Source organism: Cygnus olor, chromosome 1, assembly GCF_009769625.2.
Source record: "Cygnus olor isolate bCygOlo1 chromosome 1, bCygOlo1.pri.v2, whole genome shotgun sequence".
Classification (NCBI taxonomy): domain Eukaryota; kingdom Metazoa; phylum Chordata; class Aves; order Anseriformes; family Anatidae; genus Cygnus; species Cygnus olor.
Window position 1 is genome coordinate 101,059,616 of NC_049169.1, and position 26,865 is coordinate 101,086,480.

The 26,865-nt window shown below is 46.9% G+C and overlaps 2 protein-coding genes across 2 annotated transcripts; one reads left to right on the forward strand and one right to left on the reverse strand.

Annotated features, from left to right (window-relative positions):
• CLSTN3 (calsyntenin 3) lies at window positions 1-17,270 on the forward strand (the record flags this gene model as incomplete). The annotated part of the gene is made up of 18 exons (XM_040573902.1): window positions 1-223; window positions 3,089-3,211; window positions 4,176-4,371; window positions 4,865-5,073; window positions 5,385-5,534; window positions 6,168-6,353; window positions 6,834-7,103; window positions 7,365-7,477; window positions 7,557-7,719; window positions 8,911-8,967; window positions 9,736-9,893; window positions 10,075-10,223; window positions 10,677-10,903; window positions 12,182-12,352; window positions 12,939-13,084; window positions 13,219-13,354; window positions 16,242-16,459; window positions 16,535-17,270. Coding segments are annotated over 18 exons (3,066 nt in total), but the record flags the coding sequence as incomplete, so codon positions are not given.
• On the reverse strand, window positions 17,096-25,632 carry LOC121078120 (solute carrier family 25 member 33-like). The gene is made up of 7 exons (XM_040573938.1): window positions 25,503-25,632; window positions 20,902-21,078; window positions 20,391-20,468; window positions 19,980-20,080; window positions 19,339-19,405; window positions 18,848-19,131; window positions 17,096-18,748 (listed from the first exon to the last, which is right to left on the reverse strand). Exons 1-7 carry the CDS (start codon window positions 25,544-25,546, stop codon window positions 18,549-18,551), a joined length of 951 nt encoding a protein of 316 aa, XP_040429872.1. The 5' UTR covers window positions 25,547-25,632; the 3' UTR covers window positions 17,096-18,548.
• Window positions 25,633-26,865: the final 1,233 nt, after the last annotated feature.

A 26,865-nucleotide genomic window follows, 5' to 3' on the forward strand; every position in this document is an offset into this window, starting at 1 on the left:
GGCCGAGCGGCACCGGTCGGAGCGGAGCGGAGCGGGGCCGGGTGCCGGCAGCTCAGGGCGTGCCCAGGCCGCGCCGGGCCCCCGCTGTCCAGCACCGCGGGCGGGCTGCGACCCGCCGCCGCCGCCGCCGCCTCCGCCATGGGCGAGCCGCGGCCCCGCGCAGCCGTCCTCCTGCCTCTCCTCTGCCTCTGCGCCGCGCTGCCCGCCGGCGCCGCCAACAAAGGTGAGCGGAGCGCCGCGGGCACGGACGGCGGCGGGGCAGGGGCTGCGGAGCTCCGAAGGGACCCCCCGGCCGCCCCCCGCGGCGGGCAGAGCGGCACCTGGCAGCGCCGTCTGTCCGTCCGTCCATCTGTCCGTTCATCCATCCATCCATCCATCCATCCATCCAACCACCCATCCATCCAACCACCCATCCACCCACCCACCCACCCATCTGTCCGTCCATCCATCCCTCCATCCATCCATCCCTCCATCCATCCATCCATCCATCCATCCATTCATCCATCCATCCATCTATCTGTCCATCTGTCCATCTGTCCATCCATCCATCTGCGGTAGCGGTGCAGCTCCCCACTGTCATCTGTCACATTTTGCCGGGGGGCTCCAAGGGTCCCCAGCCTCTCGGGTTTTCTTTGCCCTTTCAAGCGCCCTCACCCCATCCCCTCCCTCTACTTTCTCCATCCGGCTCTTACCACCTGTTTTTTTTTTCTATATTCTTTCTCCTTTTAGCATTCCCTTCTCGTTTTCCCCATTTCCACCCGCTTGCCTTGCTTTTGTTTTAGTTCTTGCCGTGTGGGTTTAGCTTTCCTTCCTTAACATGCAGAGAGGGGATGTGTTGCATCTCCACAGATCCCTCTCATCTCAGAAACACATCCTCTATCTCCATTTTCCGATTCTAGTTCATACATCTAGAATCTGTCAATAGGAATTATTCCACGGTTACGTGTTAACTGTGCAGGTTGCTTATATAAGGCAGTATCTTATGTGCTAAATAAAATAATAATAATAATAATAATTATTATAATAATTATAATAATAATAAAGACCAAAACCAAATGCTACAGCTCTAACGTTCTGAATGCAGATGTTCTTTGAACATGTAGGGTGATGGAGAAGGATGTAGGTTACTAGATCTGTGGCTGTAGACACAGGCACGAGAAATTCATTCTAGGGGAGTCAGTGAGACAATAATCGGATGGGGTGGGGGAATCTGAAACACACAAGGGTCATCAGGGAATGTGACATTTTAGCGTGCTTTTGGTGCTTTGGACAGAGCTACAGACAGAGGGTGCAACACAGGGCTCTGTGTACGCTGATGCTGGCAGGGGCATTTTTTTTGTGCTGCTCTGGCTCCAAGGGACCCAGTTGCAAGGCAAGGCCCCTTATGCTCTGTATTTTCTCTCACCTTTGTGAATTCACACACTGAAATATGCACCCACCTTTGGCAAATGATTTCAATTTTATAGGAGCTTTCTTGAAACTGGTGGGAGTCTGTATCCTAAAAATATTCCCCAAATGTATTTCTAATCCCCAAAAACTCGTATACCAAGAAATCAGAGTGGTGATTCCCAAGTTGCAGGTGGATGCAGCAAAGGGTTTCTGTCTCTACCACCAGCTTGTTACCCCAGCAACAGGGCATATTTGGCATTTGTGGCTATGGACTCCCACCTCGGTGCTGCGGTGCACGGACTGGGACTGACACAGAGTGGAATCTGGTGGGGGCAGTGGAGGGGTGGCGTGAGACGTGGGCACTCGCACACAGGAAGGATTCCTCCTGCATACTGAGCAGGATGGATGTTTCTCTGGGTTTCCTACGCAATGCTCTATAATCTTAATCAATACGGGGAGAGAGAAGTGCCAACCCACACTCTTCACTTCCACGCCGAGCTGTGTCCACCTGCTCTGCCCTGCTGGTGCATCCCCGCTCCGACCTGCAGTCCTGCCTGTTGGCCCATCACCCAGCTCCAGCAACATGTCTTGGGCCTGATGGGCAGAAGTGATCGATTGTAGGGGATGCTGTCCCTTTCGAGTCAACACAAATGCCATGGCAGTATGTGTGCTGCAGAGAATGAATCCACATATTGGAAGTAGTGCCCTTGAGGGGAAGGGCTCGGTATCCTACTCCCCACCAGCCATGCTGTGCTCAGAGTGTTGCTTGGTTGTAATAAATCTTGGTCTCCAGGGGGTGGGAGAGTGGGGGATTATCTGGAAATGGGGGTTGTAACTAGGACATGTAATATAATCTCTGAGGCCCATTTGGCAGGGAGTGGGCATGGGGGAGGGGTTTTTAATTTATAACGATTTTTTCTCCTCTCCCTGCCTCCCACCCCCCTTTATTTCTCCCTTTCCCTGCCCTGGAGCCTATGTGATAAAGATTAATTTGCTATTTCTGGGCCTGTGACATTTTTCAGAGCCTCCTGCTGGCGGCTGCCTCCATGCCAAGACTGGCTGGGCTCCAGCTAACGGGATCAGCAAGGAGGGGCCAAAGGAATATGGTGCTCACCATGGAGTGGGGAAGGAAGGAGCAAGGGACTCAGCAGATTATTATACATGTAGGGTGACTGTCTGAAAGTGTACCTGGATACACGTGTCTAGATCCTTGGCCTTAGTCCAGGGGGTGGAAGGCATAGGTGGTAATGGCTGCGTGCAACACTTATCCCCTGGGGACACCCCAAGGGAAGGTGTCTCCTGGATCCCTTAATTATGGCTTCAGTGAGCTAAAGGATTTAGCATTTGGGATCTTGCTCCAGAATCAGACTACTCGTGTCTGTTGCTTTCATTTTTTTAATCGCTCCAGCTTTCCTGGGCACCCAAATGCCTCTCTACGTGCTTCTAACAAGAGGGTAATGACAAGGCCAGAAGGAGCACGTTGTTTCGGATGAGGTCCCCAAGAGCGAGGTAGAACAGAGCTAAAGAAAAATAGCTGTTTCTTCCCAGCCGACTTTAGCTTTCTTTATTTCCAGAGAAGAACGTGGGGAGGGGTGGTTGCTACCTGCCACTGGATGTTATGCTGCTCTTTTTCTACTGAATCTGTCATTTTTGGCTAATGCTTTCCTCTGCTCCATCCCTTACCCCAAATTTGTCTCAGCAAATAAGCACAAACCCTGGATTGAAGCTGAATATCAGGGCATCATCATGGAGAATGATAACACAGTCCTGCTCAACCCACCGCTATTTGCACTGGACAAAGATGCTCCACTGCGCTATGCAGGTAGGTGGGCGACAGCTTTGGGAAGGGTGGGAGTCAGGGAGAGACCTCCAAAGAGACAGAGGCAGGGTCACATTCATCCCCGTGCTGGATTCTGTTTAGGAAACGATCACCTCCAAACCTCATTTCGGAGGAGGTCCCCAGTGAAGTCTGGAGCCAATTTGGGCACAGCTTGATTTAGGATCCTGTGAGCTGTTTCCCTTAGGGAGGGAAGGAATTGAGGGTGGAGCCAGCTACTTTTTGACGCAGTTCTGCTATTTCCAAAGATCACATGCACAGCTCTGTGTCTGTGAGGGCTGGAGGAAGCTGGTAGGGCACAATTTGCTGGCAGTTCCACATCCCTCACAGGAAGCATGAATCCCTGAAAGTACAGCTAATGCTTCAATGCTTTTACAAGGTTTTTTATTCCTAGCGTTTGCTCCATGCCTGGAGCTTCCTCATGCAAGCCCCCTCAGCTTTGGGAGAGAAAAAGGGGCCCCTGTGAGCTGAACTCTAGGATTTAGGTGACCTTATTTGTAATTCCCTGAGATACTGAGCACGTCCTGTATTAGATAGATGAGGCATCATGGATTTTCATGCTTTTGGATGTCTGTCTGAAATATATGGCCTGTTTTGCCTCCTTGAGGGATGGAGAGATGAACTAAGGTGCTCTCTCAGTACTTTGACAGTATAGCCCTCATGCACCTAGCTTAAGCCTTGTAGCCTCTAGCTTTTCTTGATGCTGGGCAAGAGAACTTGCTGGGGGTGCAGTCTCCAGTAGAGGGCAATCTACATCATGGATGTCTGTAAGAGCTGGTAGGAGGAACTCCTTGGAAACCAACAACTGCACCGCAATGAGATGATAATGAAGGAGAAAGGGGAGTGTAAGTTAGAAAGGAAGAAAATATGGGAGTGGGAAGCAAGGGGGCATGTCGTGCTCTCCTCAGTCCTCTTTCTTCTCCCCTTCCTCTCCACCTGTGGTTGCCAGGTGAAATCTGTGGCTTCAGGATCCATGGGTCAGGGGTGCCTTTTGAAGCTGTGATCCTCGACAAAGCTACAGGTGAGGGGCTGATCCGGGCCAAGGAACCAGTGGATTGTGAAGCACATAAAGAGCACACATTCACCATCCAGGCCTATGACTGTGGAGAGGGACCTGATGGAGCCAATACCAAGAAGTCACACAAGTAAGTCCATGCAGTCATTACTGCATGTTACAAAATGTGATCTGTCACATAAATGCAAACAGAAGATGCTGTGGGGGCCCTTTCTTTAGCCAGGATTATTTTTTTCTAGCCATGATGCTGTAACTCAACATGTGAATAAGACCAAACAAAAATGTGATGGTCCTGTGCACTGGCTGAGTCACATGAGTAAATACGCCAGAAACAAGGACTGCTTGACAGTTGTGTCTGAGTGGTGCCTTACATTACTGAATACAGGCAGAAGGTCCAGATGACATTATCAGTCCTTTTACTCTTTCTCTGGGATGGGAAACCGTTGTACAAGCTCCTATGTACCAACATTGCTGTGTTGAAACCCATGTCTTTTTCCTCGTCCTTGCCTTTGACATCTGGAAGTCAGACTGGTACATTTTATGGGAGTGATGTAATGTGAAATTTGGGTGATGTATGGCTCCTAATCAGCCAATAAGTTCTTACTGATGTTTCTCTGCATCAGGGCCACAGTGCACGTTCGAGTAAATGATGTGAATGAGTTTGCTCCTGTCTTTGTGGAAAAGTTGTATCGTGTCGCAGTGACTGAGGGAAAGCTGTATGACCGCATCTTGCGCGTGGAAGCCATTGATGGAGACTGCTCGCCGCAGTACAGCCAGATCTGCTACTACGAGATCCTGACCCCCAATATTCCCTTTCTGATTGACAATGACGGTAAGAATCTGAACCTGCCACGAGCACATGACTCTCCCTTTTCTCCTCTGCTCTTTTTCTTCCAGTCCCATTTGCTGGAAGAACTGTGATACGTGAACTGTGATTCCTCTAGTACTGCTCATCTCTCTCTTCTCATGCAGAGACGCAGCAGCCATTTTGTGGGATGCTATAGCATATAGCAGAGTGGCACTGTGGGGGAACTCTGTCTTCCTTTGGTTGTTTCTGTAGTTGATTAAAAATAGAGCGATTTCTAGAAGTAACATGTTTGAAGAGACTTTCTTCTTCCTTGATTTCTTTGTGTTGCTAACCAGGGAACATTGAGAACACGGAGAAGCTGCAGTACAGTGGAGATCGTCTCTACAGGTTCACAGTAACAGCCTATGACTGTGGAAAGAAGCGGGCTTCTGATGATGCTGAAGTGGAAATCCAGGTGAAACCCACCTGTAAACCCAGCTGGCAGGGTATGAAACCTCCAGACACAGTTTTGTCTTGCCTTTAGGCTGAACTACTCAGTCCTACTGATTGAAAATGTTTGTGTATACACATATAAATTTGTATACACATATATAATTAAATTCTGGCACCAAACCACCAGTCCCATCTAAGGTACTGCAAAGTTACTGGGAGGCAACTGAACATGGGAAAAACATTTCTTAGATTACTGTGAACTACTATGTATTTGATAAGTCTCATAGACAGAATTCAGTGTAGATTGCATTTGAGGCTGCTCATCTTGAGGGTCTTTGGCTTTTTCAGAGGTGTTGTCTGTCTACAGGGTCAGCTAAGTCAATGGAATTAAGGGGAAATCAACACAGCTAAATGTCTACTCTGCCTGATGAGAGATTGAAAATCCAGGGATTGATGCTACACTGGCACCAGCTGTAGAAGATGAGAATTTGGACTTTCTGTGCTTCCAGGAAATCTTCCCTTGCACTGATGCCAGCTGCATAAAGTTGATTTTCAGTGCAGAAGGGGCCAAAAATCTCTCTGTTTATGGGCTGGTGCATAGACGCCATTAGTGTGTGCCAAGCGTTCTGGCCCTGGGTCCTTGGCAGGACCTAACCCTTCTCTTCTCTGTCACTCTTCTTCATTAGGCTGGAACAAGAGGATTGAGTACACACCAGGTGCAGGCAGCCTCGCACTCTTCCCCAGCATTCACCTGGAGACCTGCGATGAGCCCCTGTGGAACATCCAGGCCACAGTGGAGCTACAGACCAACCATGTGGCTAAGGGCTGTGACCGGGATAACTACTCCGAGAAGTCACTGCGCAAACTCTGTGGTGAATTGAGTCTTTCCTGAGCGAAGGGCAATGGCAGCAAAGCACCCTGCCCATTTCCCTGAAGGGATTCACGGTGATACCTTTGCGCCTCACGCAGCAGAGCTGCTGGGACACACTCCTCCATATCTGCTGTAGTCAGCAGGGCTGTGAGGACACCTAGCTCATGTGCTGTATTGAGCACAGGCACCTTGTGGGCACCCTGCCTGTATTTTTAAGGGGCTCCCTGTACTTTCGTTTCTGGGAAGCCAGAGGTTTCTGTGCATTGTCTCATTATGCAGAGTCTATGAGATATATCCATTGGCACAGATTGAAAAGTCACCATCCTCCTCCAGATAGGAGAAGGCCTATAGGCCACTCTTCCTCTCCCTGTGCTCTAGGACATTACAATGAGCCCTCTGCCACCCTCTTCTTCTGTGCTCTAGATCCCAGGCTTCTCAGACTCCTGTGCTCCTGACTCCTGACTCCTTCCCTTCTTGGTAGGTGCTGCCTCAGGAGAGATTGACTTGCTGCCTGTGCCTAGCCCCACGGCGAACTGGACTGCACGGCTCTCAGTGCACTACAGCCAGGACAGCAGCCTCATCTACTGGTTCAATGGCAGCCAGGCTGCCCAGGTGCCTGTGATGAATGGGCTGCATGCCCATGAGGGGCTGAGTGACCACTTCACCCTGTCTGTATGGATGAAACATGCTGTAGTGCCCAGCAAAGGCAGGCGGGAAGAGGAGACGGTGATCTGCAGTACAGTGCAGAGCGGTGAGACACTTTTCCTGGGGAGGTGATGCTGATCTGTTAGAAGGCATTGTCCGTGCAGGTGGAAATCCCTGTGTTCCAGAGCAGGGCCTGGGAAGGGGTCCCTGCTTAGGAACATAGCTTCTTCAGCCTCCACATTTTCTGGGAGCAGTCAAGCCCACTGTGAACACACAGTGCTGAGTGCCAATCATGCAGGCTAGTGTGTGTTTCTGGGCTCTGGCTTTGAAGTATTGTATGTAATGCCCTTTGCTTGTCCCCTGGCAGAGGATGGCTACTCACATTACTCTCTGGCTGTGCATGGCTGCCGAATTGCATTCCTCTACTGGCCATTGCTGGAGAGTGCAAGGCCTGTGAAGTTCCTATGGAAGCTTGAGCAGGTGAGAAAACGTTTACCTCTTCTCAGTGTTCTTTCTCCTCCTTCCCCTTGCTGATTCCTTCTTCTGCTGTATGCCATAGGTCTGTGATGATGAATGGCACCATTATGCCCTCAATCTTGAGTTCCCTACTGTTACACTCTATGTGGATGGCGTCTCTTATGACCCTGCCCTCATCCATGACAATGGCCTCATTCATCCTCCTCGGCAAGAGCCCTCACTCATGATTGGAGCCTGCTGGACTGGTGAGTGCCCACTCCCTGAGCCGTGCTGTTTCCATGTGGGAAACAAGGGAGTGGAGGGAGAGCCAGAAGAGGTGAAAAATGGTGTCCAATACTCAATGATGCAAGCCACATTGCAGCCATCTTGTCTCCTTGTCACCAAAGCCAGTGTGGTTCCTTCCCTCCTTATGGACCAAACCAGCAGGCCATGGTAGTAATAACTCAAGCGTCAGTGGCAGCTTTGTGGACAGCAGCAGTAGAACATGTGATGACAGTTAACTAGCTTTCATGCAGGGGAGAGTTGAAAGTCTGTACCTCATTCAGGTGTTGGCCTTTCTATCAAAGTTTTTCACCAGAGAGCAGAGGTCATTATTTATGCTGTTAGTTGTATTGATGGTGATTTGTGTGTCTTGAGTTTCTTTATGGAGAAGCCACAAAGCAGTCTGTGCAGAAGTTGGGTTGGAAAAGAAAAATAAGGTTAGGAACGTAGATAAGACACTACCATATTAAAAGCAGTTTTGTGGAGATGTAAGTCTGAGGTCTTTCAGTTTTCCTGTAAGACTGGAGCAGAACAAAACCTAGGGACATGGTTTTGTGGGTAATATTGGTGGTAGGAGATGGTTGGACTAGATGATCTTGGAGGTCTTTTCCAGCCTTAATGATTCTATGATTCTGTTCTGTGAAAACTAAAGGAATATGCCTGCTCCTTGACTTTATTCCAGCAGAAATTCCTAGTAAGGTCAAACATTTAATGTAGTCCTGCTTCTCTCTGCACAGGGATCTTCCCACAGCTCTGTGCTTTCTACTGGCCTTTTGCATCAAACAAATATTAATCAGCTTGGGACACCCTTCTGAAACCACCTGAATATCAAAGGAGTGCTGAGAACATGGCTTGTTGAGAACACAGCAAGGACCATGTTCCATAAATGGGAGTCACTTAATTCTTAGAATAGATACTGCTGGGAAAGGAGGAAAAAAGCCCTATATTTTCCTCTTGTATTAGTTACAGCCTCAACATCCCTTTATGAGGGGGACACGGCCCTCTTTCATACGTGTTGTGCTGTCTCTAGGGTTGAAGGGTGCACTGCTTGGTATGTGAGTCCACAGCTGTTCTTTTGCACTGGCTGATATGGATAATTGTATAGAAACATGCCTGACCCTGTACCTATCCTCTTCCAATGTATAATTGCTTGTCTGAATGTTCTCCTTTTACAGAGGAGAAAAACAAAGAGAAAATCAAGGGAAATGAGAATTCCACTGATACTGTACAAGGTAGGGAAAAGAAAGAAGGTGGCTCTCTTCCCCTCTTCACCATGCATGACTATATCACTTCTTGCATGGTGCCTTCCTTGTACAGCTCCTTGATCCTGTCCTACCACCTCCTGCTGATTTGGGAAGAAAACCCTTATTATTTGGCAGATTGGTCCTTGATACCTGTAGAGCATGAAAATGCTGGTAGGACTACAGCCTGCTTTGAGAAATGGAGTATGCTTTTCATGTGAAGAAAGCGTCTTCATGCCTGGTCATTAAAGTTGGTCTCTGAAGAACACAATAGCCATTGGAGACATCAGGAGATGTCACCTCATCCCTAACTATCTGTGGAACATACAGTTTCTTTTGAAAGCCCTCACAGGAAGCAGAGTGAGAAGGGTACAAGAAATTGTTTCCATCTGGCATTCAGTGGTTTAGCAGAAACTTCTCTATGCTACCTACCTGTCACTGCCCTGGTCTTTCTGTTGGTCTTTTCCCTACCCGGGATTCCAAAAATTGTCATCTACTTACTTCAGTATTGTCTGTCTTTTTACTGTCTTTTTCATTTCTATGTTCTGTGCACCCCTCTGTTCTCTCCTACCTCCCTTAACATCTTTGTGTCCCTCACACTGTGGCTTTTGTTGTCTTTGCTCTTCCATGTCCCATGCAGTCATCTGTCTCTCTATGTCTCTCGTAAGGGAGACAACTGTGTGTCCCTCACATTTCTGTTGTCTTCGTTCTCTTCCTCACCATGTCTCTCACACCCTCCACGTCCCATGTTTCCCTCAGGAGATCCTCTGTTGATACACCACTACTTCCATGGTTACTTGGCTGGCTTCACTGTGCGCCCTGGTAGCTTGGAGAGCCGGGAGGTTATTGAATGCCTGTATGCCTGCCGTGAGGGGCTTGATTACAGTGACTTCGACAGTCTGGGCAAAGGGATGAAGGTATGCCCATCTGCCCAACTTGCATGAGTCTCCTCCACTCTCCTCCCTGGCCTTGCTTCCCAGGACTTTGCCTGCTCCCCACCTTGGACAGCTCCCCACCTTTCTCCTTTGTGTCTCTCGTAGCCTGGGTTCTTGGCATTTGCTAAGGAATACTAAGTATTTTCTTCTTGTCCGCTTCTAGGTTCATGTGAACCCCTCTCAGTCCTTGCTCACCTTGGAGGGTGATGATGTGGAAACCTTCAACCATGCAATCCAGCATGTGGCTTACATGAATTCACTGCGCTTTGCTACCCCTGGAGTCCGGCCACTCAGACTCACCACTGCTGTCAAGTGAGTGGACAAAGCAGCATCCCTGGTTAGGTTCAGCAAGAGGATTACATCTCTTTTGACTAAAATTAAACCTTACCTTGTATTTAAATTCTAAGTCATGCTCATGAAATGGACAAGTCTTTCTGAAAACAATTATTAAAGTATCCATTTGATTACTTTAATACTGGGGTCATAGGGTCCATGCAGTTAGCAGAACTTCTGCCTTTGCTGATGGTGTTTCAGGCATGTGGGCTGGTTTTAATTTTCTCTGTGGTGTGCAGATATGACCAAGTCACCTGAAAGGCAGTGATTCCTACCAGACCTCTCTGTCTTGCACAGCAGGCCACAGGAAATCTCTAGGAAGACTACCAGAAAAAAGATATTGCCTTCACTGACAGTAATGGGCAGAAGATGCTCTATTGCAGTGTTGGTGTAAGGCTGGGCCAACTGATGCTTTCTGCTTCTCTCCTTCAGGTGTTTCAGTGAAGAGTCCTGTGTATCCATTCCTGATGTGGAAGGTTATGTCGTGGTGCTACAGCCTGATGCCCCCCAGATCCTGTTGAGTGGCACTGCCCACTTTGCTCATACTGCATCAGACTTTGAGGCTCCTGACGGGGTCCCCCTTTTCCCCAACCTCCAGATCACCTGCTCTATTTCTCACCAGGTGGAGGCCAAGAAGGATGAGAACTGGCATGGTACTGGTGAGTGGAGTACGGGGAGAGTCAGAGAAAAAATGGAAAAACCTGCAAGTGTTGCTGTTCTGCAGAGGAAGTAGAACTCCTGGTTGCACCCAAAACAGGAGAGAGTTTATAAATACAGAAGCAAGGCACACTGTGTTTTAATATGTAGGCTAATTGGTTCTTAACCCTTTCTGCTCCTCCCTGTACTTTTTCCATCCAAACGGTTCCTTGCCTCACTCTCTCCTCCATCTTTCCCATGCTCATTCCTAATCTGTTTTACATTTTACCTACATTTCCCTTTACTGAATCCAGCACTGGATGTCTTGCCTGTTACTTTTTCCACTCCTGCTGTTCCTCAGTCTTCTCCTGTTTCCCTTATTTCTTGCCCCTTCCCAAAGCTATATCAGGGGAAGTTCTGATTAGATATTAGGAAAAGGCTCTTCACTGAGAGGGTGGTCAGGCACTGTAACAGGCTCCCCAAGGAAGTGCTCATGGCCCCAAGTCTGTCAGCATTAAAGAAATGTTTGGAGAATGCTTGTAGATACATGGTTTAACTCTTAGGTTGCCCTCTGTGGAGTCAGGAGTTGGACTTGATGATCCTTGTGGGTCTCTTCCAACCCAGGATGTTCTGTGATTTTGTGATTTCTTCCTGCATCATTTGTTCCTTTGAATTCCCCTGTCAGTTTCCTCACACCCTAAAGTATATTTTCCCTCAGCTCCCTCCATCATCCTCAGATTACTTCTCTGCACTCTATGCTCCACATATCCTTTCACTTCTGTTGCATCTCTTTTGCTAATAGGATTTTTTTGCTCATAACTTTCTGTTCAGCAGCTTGAGCTTCTTAGAGAAAGTTGGTCTTGGCCCTGCTGAAAGCGATTAGTCTTTGAAAGTGGTTGCCATTTTAAATAAGATAAGATCTCAAACTTGGTTACCAGCAGTTGTGAGAATGGAAAGCTTTCAAAAGCACTCAGGGTCTGTGAATGTTTGAAAATTCCTAATTTTCAGTTTGCCATTGCCAACAGTCATTACAGCCAAGATATGTTACCATGAACCAGTCCCATAATAGTATGTTGTTCCAAAATATGAGTGACTTAGTCATGTACATAAATAATGTCATTAGAACCAGGGGGACTCTTCCAGCAAGTAATTCGACTGACAGTGATTTTACTCAAGATAAGTGCTAGCCAGAGAAAGAGAAGTCATTACTTACGATGTGAGTATGTCTAAGTGGGTACCATTCCTGCTTTCATTCCTGGCTGACTGGCTTTCTGGCCATCTTCTTTCCCTTTGCATTTCAGTGACAGACACACGAATGTCAGATGAGATTGTGCACAACTTGGATGGCTGTGAGATCTCATTGGTAGGAGATGACCTGGACCCAGAGAGGGAGTATTTGCACCTGGATGGGGCAGTGCTGCAGCAGCGGGGCCTGGAGCTTGTTAATACCTCTGCTTACCTCACCATCACAGGTATGTCCTCTTTGGCCACAGATGTCTATTTATGCCTCTTTCACCGTCTGTCAGGCATCACAGGGAGAAGTACTTAAGGCAATGTGTTGGTGTACTTTGTGAGACTGAGATATAACCATTTGCTGAACTCCTGGCTTTTGAAGTCCTGGGCTATTTGCCTTAGGAGGTGACTCCTCCAGCACACAGTGCTAGGATATGGTATCTGAGTTGTGATTCAGGCTTGTATCACTCCTCCTGACTTAGTCCCATTGCCCTTGGGGGCTGGTTTTCTTAGATGCCAGTAGTATTTTGTGTGAAATGACTTGGGGACAGCACATCCCAGAGGTTGTGGACCGGTGCAATGCTTATGTACTGTGCAGAATTTAACAGGGTGGTTGTTCTTGATCCTTTCTTCCTTTAAGTGTGTTTTAGCAGTGCAAGCTGGGATTTCATCAGATCATTTGCAGACAGCTCCAGCTCTGGTCCCTTCCCATTAACCTAGCCTTGGATTCCTCTGTAGCTCCTAGTTGCTACAGGGGTATTAAACCAGATGACTTTGAAGCAGGAGCTTCCTGACTCTACAACAATTATTTCTTCTTGGTCTTAGGGGTGGAGAGCATTGCAGTTTATGAGGAAATACTACGCCAGGTCTCATACCACATCAACCATGGTGCTGCTCTTTATGAGAGGAAGTTTCACCTGTCCTGCACTGAGATGAATGGACGCTACTCCAGCAATGAGTTTACTGTTGAGGTACAAGATCAATACATGCACGTATACATGTTTGTACATGCATGGGGAGATCACTGTGGACAGGAATGCACCCACTGTAGACACTATCACAATGAACACAGGGCTGAATCTCTCTCACTCTGGTCTTTCTGCAGATGAATGTCCTCCACAACATGAACCGAGCTGCTCATCCTAACCATATTCTGAGTTCTCAGCAGTTCATACATCGAGGCCATCATTTACCCCCAGAGCTATCTGGCCACAGCTTGGCAAGCACCCATAACAACCCTAGTATGTAACACACTTCTGGTTTTATTCCTTTAGGTCAAGATGTTGATTTTGTGATATCCTGTTAGAACTTACAGCAGGGCATTGCTTGCAGACTCCATTTACCCATCTTACTGAGTTCTTATTATACTGTCTTGTCCCACTCTTCATTAGCAAATGGACTGCAGTTTGTGTCAAATTGTGTTTTAGAGCTTGGTGCAATAATTCTTCTCTGGTGCGTTGCTTTCTTGATGCAGAAGCAGTCTGAAACCTACTACTTGTCTAAAAAGAGCAACTGTAAGCTCGTACTATTTCATTCATGCATCTTGCAAAAGTGCTGTGTGGGGCTGGATAATGTAGTTTCAAAAGGAAGTTTCAACAGCAGGAGACAAATGACAATCAAGACTGCCACTGCTCTAAAGAGAGATGGGACCAGGTGGTGATCAATGAATGCAGAAAAATACAAGAGAGAGCACTAAAAAGACAAGACGATGTTTCTTGCCCCCAAAACAGAGGAGAGAGATGCCTGAAAGCTAGGCTAGAGATAAGATTTGTTGGCTTGTCCTGACAACTCTGTGCCACAAGCATGAAAGGAGTCTATCATGTTTTGACGCCCATCTACAAGAAGGGTTGTAAGGAGAATCCGGGGAACTACAGGCCTGTCAGCCTGACCTCAGTGCCAGGAAAGGTGATGGAACAGAATTCATCTTGAATGCAATCACACAACATATGCAAGACAACCACGGGATCAGGCCCAGTCAGCATGGGTTCATGAAAGGCAAGTCCTGCCTGACCAACCTCATCTCCTTCTATGACTGGGTGACCTGCCTGGTGGATGAGGGAAAGGCTGTTGACGTAGTCTACCTAGACTTCAGCAAGGCCTTTGACATGGTCTCCCACAGTATCCTCCTGAAGAAGCTGGCAGCCCATGGCTTGGACAGGTACACTCTTTGCTGGGTTAAAAACTGGTTGGATGGCCAGGCCCAGAGAGTGGTGGTGAATGGAACGAAATCCAGTTGGTGACTGGTCACCAGTGGTGTTCCCCAGGGGTCAGTGTTGGGGCCCATCCTCTTTAATATCTTTATTGATGATCTGGATGAGGGAATTGAGTGCACCCTCAGTAAGTTTGCAGATGACACCAAGTTGGGGGGAAGTGTCAATCTGCCGGAGGGTAGAAAGGCCCTGCAGAGGGACCTGTACAGGATGGGTTGATGGGCAGAGGCCAATGGGATGAGGTTCAACATGGCTAAGTGCCGGGTCCTGCACTTGGAGCACAACAACCCCATGCAATGCTACAGGCTTGGGGCAGAGTGGCTGGAAAGCTGTGAAGAGGAAAAGGACCTGGAGGTGTTGGCTGATGCTCGCCTGAACATGAGTCGGCAGTGTGCCCAGGTGGCCAAGAAGGCCAATGGCATCCTGGCCTGCATCAGGAATAGTGTGGCCAGCAGGACCAGGGAGGTGATCGTCCCCCTGTACTCAGCTCTGGTGAGGCCGTACCTCGAGTACTGTGTTCAGTTTTGGGTCCCTCAGTACAAGAAGGGCATCGAGGCCCTGGAATGTGTCCAGAGAAGGGCTACAAAGCTGGTGAAGGGCCTGGAACACAAGTCCTGTGAGGAGCGGCTGAGGGAACTGGGGTTGTTTAGTCTGGAGAAGAGGAGGCTCAGGGGAGACCTTATTGCTCTCTACAGCTACCTGAAAGGAAGGTGTGGGGATCTGGGGGTCGGCCTCTTCTCACAGATAACTAGTGACAGGACTAGAGGGAATGGCCTCAAGTTGTGCCACAGGAGGTTCAGGTTGGAAATGAGGAGACATTTCTTCTCAGAAAGAGCAGTCAGGCACTGGGACAGGTTGCCCAGGGAGGCGGTGGAGTCACTGTCCTTGAAGGTGTTTAAGGTTGGACCTGGTACTTAGGGACACGGTTTAGTGGGTGATAATGGTGGTAGGGGGATGGTTGGACCAGATGATCTGGGAGGTCTTTTCCAACCTTAATGATTCTATGATTCTAATTGGCTCTTCTGAAAAGCTCTAGGACTGTTGAAGAGGACCCTTTGTTGGTTTTGGCCCCCTGTTTAGAGAATATGGAAAGCACCTTCGTTTCTAGCTTTTACTGCAGTTTTGTGCAGCAGCTCACCCAAAGCTGATCCAGCCCTGCAGCTGGAACTGAACCACTGCTGGGACAGCATGTACTGTGAGAGTGCTGAAAAATCACCCCTTGCTGCGCCCTTCCCCAGCTCTGCTTGATCTCAGCAGAAGCAGTAGGTAAAGTTGTCCCTGCTATATAAAGCTCCTCAAAACAAATCCATGGAGGGCCTGGGTAAGTTTTCCAGGGGTTATCTAGGGAGTGAAGGCTAGACCTACAGGCTTGGAACAAAGAGGAGAGAGCTGGTCTAAGGCTCTTAGATGAATTTCAAATTTTCTCTTGTGGAGAAGTCAGGCTTTGACTGTGGTACTAAATTAGAAGGCTATTATAGTACTCTGCCCCATGTGCAAAGCACACTTCTGGGTTCCTTCTTTCTCTGCTGCTTACATGGTATCACACTATGAAAACTGTCCTCCTTAGAGACTCTCTGTAGTGAAAACCTCTCTCTCCCAATGGGCAGATACAATGACAAATGACTACTATATGACACATTCAGGTAACTTGTGTAGATGAAGCTACGCAGAGTCTACAGGCAAGCTAACATTAGAAAGCGCCTGGACCTAGGCATCCTGGGAAACATCAAGCAAGGATATAGCAGCCAAAGGCAGGAACTGCCTGTGCCCAGGGGAGCAGAAAAGTCAGGACATGTTCTTGCTTAGACCGAAACCCCATATTCTGTCCAGCAACTCTAGTTCCTGCAGGTTAGGCATAGGTCAGGTTGGAAACATGTTTATGTGAGAGACTGTAACCACATCTTTTCTTTCTCCAAAGTGGTCCCCAGTGCAGCCACTATCATCATTGTGGTGTGTGTGGGCTTCCTGTCACTCATGGTGATCCTGGGCATCCTGCGCATCCACTCCCTGCACCAAAGGGGAATGGGGCAAGAGGTCCCAGATGCTGCTGCAGGGGGACACACAAGCACTGGCAGCAAAGATAGTGACATGTTCTGGGACGACTCAGCCCTCACCATCATAGTCAACCCCATGGAGGTAAGGAGCAATCACAGAGGCTGGGCCTCCTGGGTTGCCAGATCCTTCCCCTTATGACACGTCTCATCTCCACAGTCCTACCAGAGCTGCCAGGAGAGGGCAGCAGAAAACAGTGAGGGAAGAGCTAATAAGGACATGGAGGAAGATGATGACAGCACTGACTCGGAGACACCCGACTCCCCAGACAGCAATGACGTGGATGACCGACACATCATTGGCAAAAGTGACAGCTCTCACCGCTATTAGGAGCTTTAAAACACCTGTCCAATGGATCCCCAAAAACATATGGCTGGAAGGAGGAGGTGTCTTACTTTAACTTCTTCCTTCCCCCACCTTGTACATGTTCTCCTCCCTCATGTGTCATTTCTGCCTCCCGTGTTCCTTCATCTTCTGCCATTCTCATTGTGGACATTCCCCACATTACTGACCCCACATTTGGCTCTCCTGAGACACATATTTGGGCACTTGCACATGAGAGTGGCACAGTTCAAACTATGATGAGGAAGGAGGGGCTCGGAAAGAATGGAAAATTGGAAGGAGAAGCCAGCCATAAGGCTCAGAGTGGGTTCTCTCACAACCCCTCCCCAGATACTATATATATATATATTGTATATTTTTCCAATGTTGTCGTTTGAGGTTTATTCTCGTTTCATGCAAAAAAAAAATCAAAATCAAAAACAAAAAAAAACACACCAGAACACTGCAGCTTGTGTCGCTTTGTAAAATTGTCAATACTCCTAAACTAAATGAATGATGGTAAGAAGGATGAGGAAGCAAAGTGGATTTTAAAATAAATGGATTTCAAATAAAAGGTTTGGGGTTTCTGCAGTTTTTCCACTATAAGCCGGGAAATAAGCAGTCTGTGTAGCCATTAATGTAAGACTGGAGATTGTCCAGACCATATTATTTATCAAAATTATTGCCTTATCTTGGAGATGTGTTGTATTTTTAAGTGTATGTGTTGGAACAATTGTAACATCTCCGCATCCCACCCCCCCGCCTTTTTGAGTCAAAATACTCTCTCTGTAAAGACAGTGTAGCCTTACCCAGCACACGCGGCTATGAAACCACAGAGGAACAGAAGGCATCCCAGCCTGTCACAGGCAAATGTTAACACATGCAGCAAAACCTTGATTACAGAAAAAACAATAAGGCTCCTTCCATGTATCAACAGAAACAGGCCAAATACTCAGCTTCATCCACTTTTTTACATGATCCACTTTCTCTACCAGCATACCTGTATTTCACAACAGGGACTTCAGTTCGTAACAGAACAGCCCCAAAAATTCTGAGGGAAGAAGGTGTGCCTCCTCCTGCTACTTAGGAAAAGAGGGAAAGCAAAAAGAACAGATATGGTCAAGGCATGGCTATGAGGCCAGTAGCGTAAGTTATTAGGGTAGTGCTTCATAGCAGGTTGTATTTTTTCCCTTCATCTACTTGGTCCAACTCTTCAGACCCAGGAGGAAGAAAATAGGCTGTCAGCTGCCTGACACTTGTTTGGGTAATGGCTGTAACATGTTCAGGACCCAAAGGAAGGTTCTGCAACAGGACATTTGTTGGTGGTCAAAGTTGAGGCATTCCCAAGGGCAGAAGGACAGCACAGCAGATAAAAGTGGAACAGCCCCTCTAAGGACGTGAAAGGTCTCAGCACAAGATCTCTGCTTGCTCCAACTCTCTCAGATGTCTCAACCCTAGCCTGTCTTCACAACCATGTTTGGTTGTTAATGGGTCCAGATGGCATGAAGATGCTGAAGCTAAGATATAAACATGCTTTCTCCTTTATCTCCTTTCCAGTAAATTTCATGTCCTTGTTTCATACAGGAAGCTAAGAGCAGGCACTGTCAAACAGTGCCCTGACATCTTGAGGCACTGGTAGAATTCAAGTCTCCAGAAAGAACAAAGGTGACATTGTACACCTTGGAGCTGAAAACTTTGCATAAAATAGTCTTATGTCCTGAGAATGCTACGCCTGACTCAGCCCTGGTATGTGATGAAAAGCAGCACCTCTTGGAGCATGGGAAAAGACCATGTCTTAGAACTATGAGGTCCCTGTATCCCTCCAGCAGCTCATTCAGGTGCTACAGTGTGCTTACAAGGTGGAAGAGGCCAAACGTACAATGAGCTCATAGGTAGCCATCATGATAGCTGTGTTGGGGATCTGTCGGATCAAGTGGGCCAGGAGCCCACGGTATAAAGCCAAGGGTCCCTCTTCACGGACTACAAGCTGCAGAGTCTGTATAAAGGAATGATACCGTGACCCTTCTTCTCGCAACCGTGTCCGAATTACCTCTGGAGAGACAAAAAGGAAAGTGATATTAGCAGATTGATCCTACAGGCACGGCATCTCCCATCAAGCGGAACAAAAGCAAGGAGTGCAGACACACTCACCATGCGGATATGCAATGCATGAGGCACATGTTTTGGAGACAGCAGCAGCTCCCATTAGTCCAAAGAAGTCACGGCTGTTTGGTGAAAGTGTGAGTGGTGTGGAAAGGGAATGATGGCCATTTCTCAGTTGCTGTTTCAGTGCTTCATATATGACAAAGTGTATGATGGTCTCTGACACTCCAGCATAAGAGGCAGTGATTCCACGGTAAAATCCACGAAGGCCTTCAGTGTGGTACACATGCATGGCACACTGGAGGGCATTACTGCTCAGCTCCCCCTTCATTCTGTACAGGCAAAGAGAGGAGGGAGGGTTAAAACAGCATATCACTTCACTGACCAAAAATGCTCTTCTGAACACAACTGTGAGACTCTTCTCTGGCACGCCCTGAAGACTCTTGTTCTGATTACCTGTCACAGACCGCTTCCCAATCCCACCCCCAAAACAGTCACGGTTCGACATGGAATGGCTCTGTACTGTTTGTCTGCCTTACCTGGCTTCCAGCTGCATCCTGGTTTTCACCAACCAGATAGGGTTGGTGAGTGTGGAAGAGGTAATGCCTAGAGAACAGAAGAGGAACACAGCAGTGAGCACCAGGATCACACTGGCAGTTTGTGAGGAGTTGCTCATCTATCAGCTCTCTGAATTTTGCTTGGAAAACTGCAGTAGTTTGCAATTTGAGAGTGACCTTGAGCTCCTGTGGGAGAGGAGACATTTAGGGTAGGCTGATTTTCCTCCTCCCTCATTCTAGCCTTTGTTTGGTAGTAATTGCCAACTCTGCCTTCTACATGACCCTGCTACAGGTGACAAGAAACCATAGGCTAAACTTGCAAGAATGGAATATTTTGTTAGAGAATTGAAAGATATCAAGAGACATGATTCTGTGAGGGGTCCACATTACACACTGCCTTTCCCACCTGGACTCCTGAATGGAGCTCTTTTCCTGATCGCAGCTGGAGGGGAAAAGACTAGAACCAGGAAAGAATGGAGAAACCTTAAGAAATAATCCTAAGAAAAATGAAGAGTGAGAAAACACTTTGCACAAGGAGCTTACTGCTCCAGATGTAGAAGGACAAAGCTTCAGCATGCAGCAGAAGGACCCCTTGGCTTTGATTTGAGACAGAAGAGGCTCACCTGCGCAGGCTGCTGATAGCATGTGTACTTTCTTGGACTCTGGTACGAGGACAGTATTGAGCTTCTCCTTAACACCAGAATAGGCAGCAAAATATATAGCCCTGGTTGGAAATAAATACAAAAGAGATTATAGCTCATCTATAAGGAGCAGGGACAGCACTGCTGTGGGGCCTCAGTCCAAATTTTATTCTCAGCACAAGTTTGTCTAATGTCGCATCAGATACCACCTATACTCAGCGCACAGCAGTCAACTTGCAGCTATCATCAGAAGGTCCCAAAAAAGCTTGCATGATGGGGGCCTGTGGCAGTGGGCATAGGGCCCTGACTGCTTTCAGAATGTGGAGCAATAGCTTTCATGAAGGCCCTTTACAATGTGTTCAGAATAGGCAATCCTCAGGGAGCAGTACTTACCGGGAAGGAGCAACCCCAACAAGGTTTGGACCCAGACCTCGGAACAGTGATCGCATGCCTTCCTTCTCAAGGATGGTCCTATAGAAGGAAATGAACAGAAGAGTCAGCAGAACAAAGCTGGAGGCTCTCTTGGTTCCTATTCCTTTCTTCAGTACTTCTTGCAGCATCCCCTCCTCACCTCCAGTGTTATCCTTTTCTGCCCTACTCTCATTTTCTCTTAAGCCACTTTTCTCTCCTTCAGTAATTTATTCGTATTTTTATTGACATCATCACACCGAGTCTGATCAAACTACTAGCTGTGAAGCTTTGCACAGTCCCCAAAGCTGCCTTGCAGACTCAGGGTTCAAAGCATGGATCAGCTGTGAGGAGTAGCTGTACCTGTGCTCTGATGAAACATCACTGCACTTGCAGTTTCCAGAGCTTCAACCCAAATGCTACTTTAATCTCTCCACCTGCTGGCCAAACCTTCACTTCCCTGTTGCTAACAGACACCCTGCCCTACCCTACTCACCTGAGCAATTTGAGCACTCCAGGGGATGGTGGCGTGGGGTTCATCAACCTCACACTCATCCCTGGCAGCTGAATCTCAGAGAGGCACAGAGGCCGCAGAGTCAGTTGGGATGACTGGAGACGTGTCTTCACCACTTCCAGAGGACAGGTCAGGATGGCTCCAGCTGTGCCACCACATCTAGGGCATAACAGCATAGGTAAAGATGACCCCTGTGCAGGAACAGGGCAATAATTTTAACCCTACTCTTCCACTGCCTCTCCCCTCTAGGAGAGGAGGAGGCTAGGTCCCCCAGCCTGCGTCACACGACCTCTTGCTCTGATATTGATTAATGCAATAATGGCTTCTCTTGGGACATCTCCTGGCAGCCTCACTCTGAAACCGGTATTTGAGACAAACAGTCCCAAGTTCATAGGGATTCAGCTCAGAGTTGCTGAACTTTGCATTCAGAATTTCCCAGAGCAAACAGTTCTGCTGCCCAGTCTCCCTGCAATGCTTTCAGCTGACATCTCCAGGCACCGTGCCTCATACCCCGTAAAAGCAGCATTGGCTCAGACAGGGGTAGCACAAAACTCTCCCACCCCTCAGCCTGCCTATGTGTTTCAACACGTAATTCATTCAGCCCCACGTTTTCAAGGCCGTATAAACAGGATCTGTACTTTCTGCCAGCAGCCACGCTCACCCACAGCCCAAGTTGCTTAACGAAAGAAGACCCTGACCTTCACCAGACAGAAGCTATTTTTGGAATTTATGAACCATAAATCAGTAACACTGAAAGGACACGTAGCGCCTTTTCCCCTTTCTGCCACGCAGAGACAAATCAGAACCAGAGTACTGATATGTTCTATTCTCAGCTTTTGCCCATTCAGATCCTGTAACTGAGAGCTACAGGCTGCTCGGTACCTGAAAGACTTTTTGAGATGAATTTGTATGGAACAGCCATGACTTGAAAGCTATAGCCAGACAGAGGCTTGACAAACAGGTGCTCCTATCTGTTACAGCCAAACTCACTTTGTTTCATAAGAGACAAAGGATAAAAAATCCCTCACTTTGCTCCAGAGAAAGATAAGCCAACTAAAGAACTACACAGTGTCAGGGCAGAATCATGTATGTCAAGAGAACTGCATATGAAGATATAGGTCAGCGAATGGCTAGAGCTCTGAAGAATTATTCTGAAACAGTCTATGCAGCTAAGACTATATATACATTGCTCTTATAGCCTTTACTCCTGGGGCTTCATTTATTGCTGCCTGCAGGTTAGAGGAAAAAAAAAAAGAAAAAAAAAAAAGAGGCCTGGATACCTATTGTAATGAATTCCAAGAGTGAAAGATCTAGCTGATGAATTGGTCTAAAGACAAGTTACACATTTCACAATGCCAGTAACTAGTTATGCCACTCCATTACGCTCATGCTGCTTTGCCAAGCCCTTTGCAGACCTACCCAGTCTGCAATGGTGATAACTTGCAGAGCAGCTGATGAGGAACAACTTTTCCCAGCAGATGCAAGTGGCAGGAGTCAGGCAGAACATGACCAAAGAACTTAACTTGGACTCAGAAGACAACATGAAGCAGTAAGCATCATGGCTCATGTTCTCTGGATGATCAAGCAAACCAAGACAGCCTATTTAATGATCCAGGAGTCATGATTTACAAAAGCCATGTTGATTTTTCCTATGTAGACCATACTCATTCAAGGTTCCGACAGTTCTATTCTTTACCATAGTTTGTATCAGGCAAATCAGTAGAAACTCCAGACTTACAGGTCTGTTTTTTCTTGATCAAAAGTACAGTTTCCAGCTCAGCAAACGACTGAGTACAGTGGTGAGAGAATAAGAAGTTTAAATAAATGCTGTAAATAGAGCAGTTTCAACTTCTCACCTAAATGCTAGACAAACGCTATGACAGGACTACATTTAGAGAAGCAGTTGCATGGTACCCTAAAGATTTGTTTAATGATACGTAAGGAGGTACAATTTTACGCAATGTTCTTACAATGTTTAATTTCTTCAAGAAGCCCCTACCTGAGCATGGTCAGGATATGAATTTGAACCCGTGCCCCAAGTACATATAAAAGTTTCCTGAGTTCAAGTTCTTCAAGCTACTGACATGTATAGCTAATAGAGAAGAATCTAAAAAACAATAGTAAGAGCTAAAAAAAATAGTTATTCCTTTGCATGATGGTCACTTAATCAGCAGTAAGAGTCTGAGGTAAAAGGTTCTTTCTGAGCCAGTATGGCTAAATGGCAAGACTACAGCATTTTTGAGGAGCCAAGAACTCTGACTAACAAAGATAAGGAAATAAGATGTATCAGTTGTTCAAAACTACAAGAAATCCTAACTATAATGCCTTAACATGAACTAAACAAAAAAAAAAAAAAGAGAGAATCAGTCTCACTCTTCCCCCCCACTCCTAAACCATTTGTCAGTGGAGCAGTGGCCCTGCAAGAATCTAATCGCTTCTAGACTAGACCTAATAGTTTTCATGTTTTTTCCACCAAAAACCAGGAGGTGACATTTAACATGACAAAATCCATGGGTGACAATGACTGTCACAGTGGCAAATAACAAGTAAACCTGCAATTAATGGCAAGCAATGAAAAAACACATGGAACTCAGCAGTGACCAAGGGTCATTAGGCCCTGCATAAACAGATTGTTTTAACAAAGACAAAACCCTGAAATCGCTATTCCAGAAAAAGCAACAAATGCAATCCCTGCAAAATATGATGGAGAATAGCAGTGGACAACCAGTACAACACATACTCCCAGAACAAAGCAGTGAGTGCCAAAAAGGGCTAAAGGAAGAAAGAATGTAATTTAACCTCAGAAAGAGTACTCGCTTCTACATCTTGCTTTCACATTTCAAAGTTTGCAAAGTTCACTGTAAAGCTTGAGGTGGCAGAAAAAGAGGATTAGTACAGAGAAATATAAAAACCCACCATTAACGCTTTTTAATGATCTGAAAAGGTTATGAGAACATGCACAGGTGTGACAAGGTTAACTGGTATTCATATCTCAGTCCTTACTTTGGCAAAAATGCTGATGACTTGAAGATCTTCATTTAAGAACTGCAATATTATGTCAGGCAAATTTCCATCTAAACCAGGATTCTGTCTAAGACACAGGGTAATAATGATGGCCACAGAAGAGTACGAGAAGAAATATTCTTCTCCAGAATATTCTCCCAGCTCTCTGCATTTTTCAGCTCAGAAATTTCCTCAGCCAAAAGTGTTGCATTGCATTAATAGCCTTCAAGACATTCTTTTTATTCATCAGTCTAAATGCTTTCTGGACACATAAAAGGCTTTTGCCTTCTCATATCCTGTGGCCAGGAGTCCCCCAGTTTAACTGAACACTGTGTTAAAAGCTATGTTCTTGCACTAGTTTGAATTAACGCCTCAAGTTTCATTTGATAGTTCCTAAAAGATAAAATGAACAACTGTCCCTTCATTAATGAGATCTGCTTAATTAGATGAAACAGTATCACTAACTATACACTGCAGCAATAACCTGAACTTATTTATCTCTTGGGTTTTAACTAATTGTAATTCAAAGATTACTGCTCAATTGGCTGGGACAGGATACAGACTGATAAGTTCCCACTAGCAAATGTTCAGTTTGCTAGCTGAACTCTCTTAGTTTTTTCAAGAACCAAAGTGGAAAATGAGGATGAAAAAAAAGGTTAAGAAGAAAGCTAAGGAAGATGAAGAAATGTATAGAAAAAGGCTTAGCCTTCTAGATGCTGTGACTATCTAATTCAAAGAGAAATTAACAAAAGAGAATAGTGGATACAAAATAACACTGGCAATAGATGTGGCAAGTACATAGAAGCAAAGACTGACATTGCACAGTTGCATTACCTGCAGAAAACTGGAAATTTACTAATCAGTGCAACTAATTATATGCTTTATTGTACAGGCTTATTAGGGATCTTACTGTCATGCAGACTCCAACAGGTTGGTGGAATTGGAAAACGGATTAGATGCTTGTCTGGACAAGGGAATTCGCAGTGACTCAACAAGTCTGGAGGTCCGCTACATCTTCTGTTTTAGAGGACTCATGAACTTTTAAACACTTTACTGTTTTGTGATTTAATGGCAAATGGTTCTTAAAGAGAGGAGGGTTGAAGTGAGGGAGAAAGGGCCTTGCTCAAAGCATGCTGTGAATTCAGAAGCACTGCCGGATTCACGCTCCAAACTCCTGACTCACCAGCCCAGTGGAACTATTTAAAAACCAGAGAAGATAGGCAGGAATCTATGACGAGCAGCCACTAAGGGGTTGGCTGTCCTCCCACAGACCATGATGCTCCACTGAGGCCGTCCTGCTGCACATCTTAACCCCCCCATTCAACACCCTGCCTCCCTCCCCCTCCACTCACGGAAAAACCCCGCTGAGGCCCCCGTGACTTCACAGGAGCTCCCCTTCTCCCCAGACTGCACAAAACACAGCCAGAAGAAGGGGCAGAGCCGCACCGGGGCGGAGGCAAAGAGCAGCGGACCCGCAGAGGCCCAGGGCAAGCCTCGGCTCCGCGCCGCGGCCCGTCCCGGCCCGGCCGGCCCGGCCCTGGGCCGCGTGTGCTGGGCCAGAGGCCGCCAGGGACACTCACCCTCCGGCGACCAGGTGGAGCAGTTGCTGTGCTGCTGCTGCCATGGCCGGCACTCTGCGGGCACGGCCCCAGCCCTTCGCCGCAGGCTCCCCGCGGGTGGCGGCCTGGCCTGCCCGCCCTCCGCCCAGCATTGGCTGCCCGGCGCCGGAGGAGGTGCCCGGGCTGGCCGGGTGGCGGTGCCGGCAGCATAGACCGAGGGGGCAAAAGCAGATACAAGGAAGAAATTCTTTATTATGAGGGTGGTGAGAGCTGCCCAGAGAAGCTGTGGATGCCCCATCCCTGGAAGTGTTCAAGACCAGGCTGGATGGGGCTTTGAGCAACCTGCCCTAGTGGGTGGCATCCCTGCCCATGGCAGGGGGTTGGAACTGGATGATCTTTAAGGTCCCTTCCAACCCAGACCGTTCTATGATTCTATGACTCTATGATATCAGTTTGTATATATATAAAGGTAACCTGTAGGTCAGATGAAATAAGTTTTCGTATCTACTCAGCACTCAGTACTGAGTGACACAGGTCTGGTTGTCTAGTTTGGGTACCACGTGCTACATAATGGGCAAATGTGAGGAGGGTTCAAAGAAGGGAATAACTAGTCCAGGCCTTCTAAAGAGGAAGACTGAAAAAAAATGTTTAGTCTGGAAGGAATTGAAAGAAACATGGCAATTCGCTTCAGTGCATGCAAAAAATACTTAAAAGAAAAGAAATAATTAGCTTTTCTGTGGTGGAAAAGAAGTATCAGCCCATAAATAGCGCCTGTCAATACAAAGGCAGTAAGGGTGAGACCAGTAGAAGGACTGGCATTCTGTTCAGTGGAAAGGAAAATCTAGCAGCGATACCAAGAAATTGCGTGTATTTTCCATTTGTTTTCACTGTGGTAGAGACTAGACTAAATACCGTAATAGCACCAATGACAAGTGGGTAACAAGTCATTCTGCAGTAGGGAGATAATAGATTTTTAAGTGCTAAGGTAAATTCAGTGCTTTCAGACCAGTTACAATTGATGAAATTCATTCTTTGATGGCTGAAGAACTGTATGAAGCAAGATCAAACCACTGGCAGTTTTTTTTGAGATCTGTAGAGAATAAAGAAGTTCAGAAGACTGGAAAAGGCCAAATATATTGGCCATTAAAATAAGATAATCTAAGGAATCCAGACAGGTTTATTTTACTGCCCTTCCCTGTGGTAATAGAACAAATACATATTAAATCTTCAACTTACATTTTCCATTTGTCAAAAAAAAAAGAAGTCAAACCAATCTTTCACATTACAGTAACGGCCTAGTGGATAAGTAACAGTAGTTTGACTTCAGTAAGGATTCTGATTCAATTTCATCTGACAGTCTTATAAGCTAGCTAGGAAACCTGGG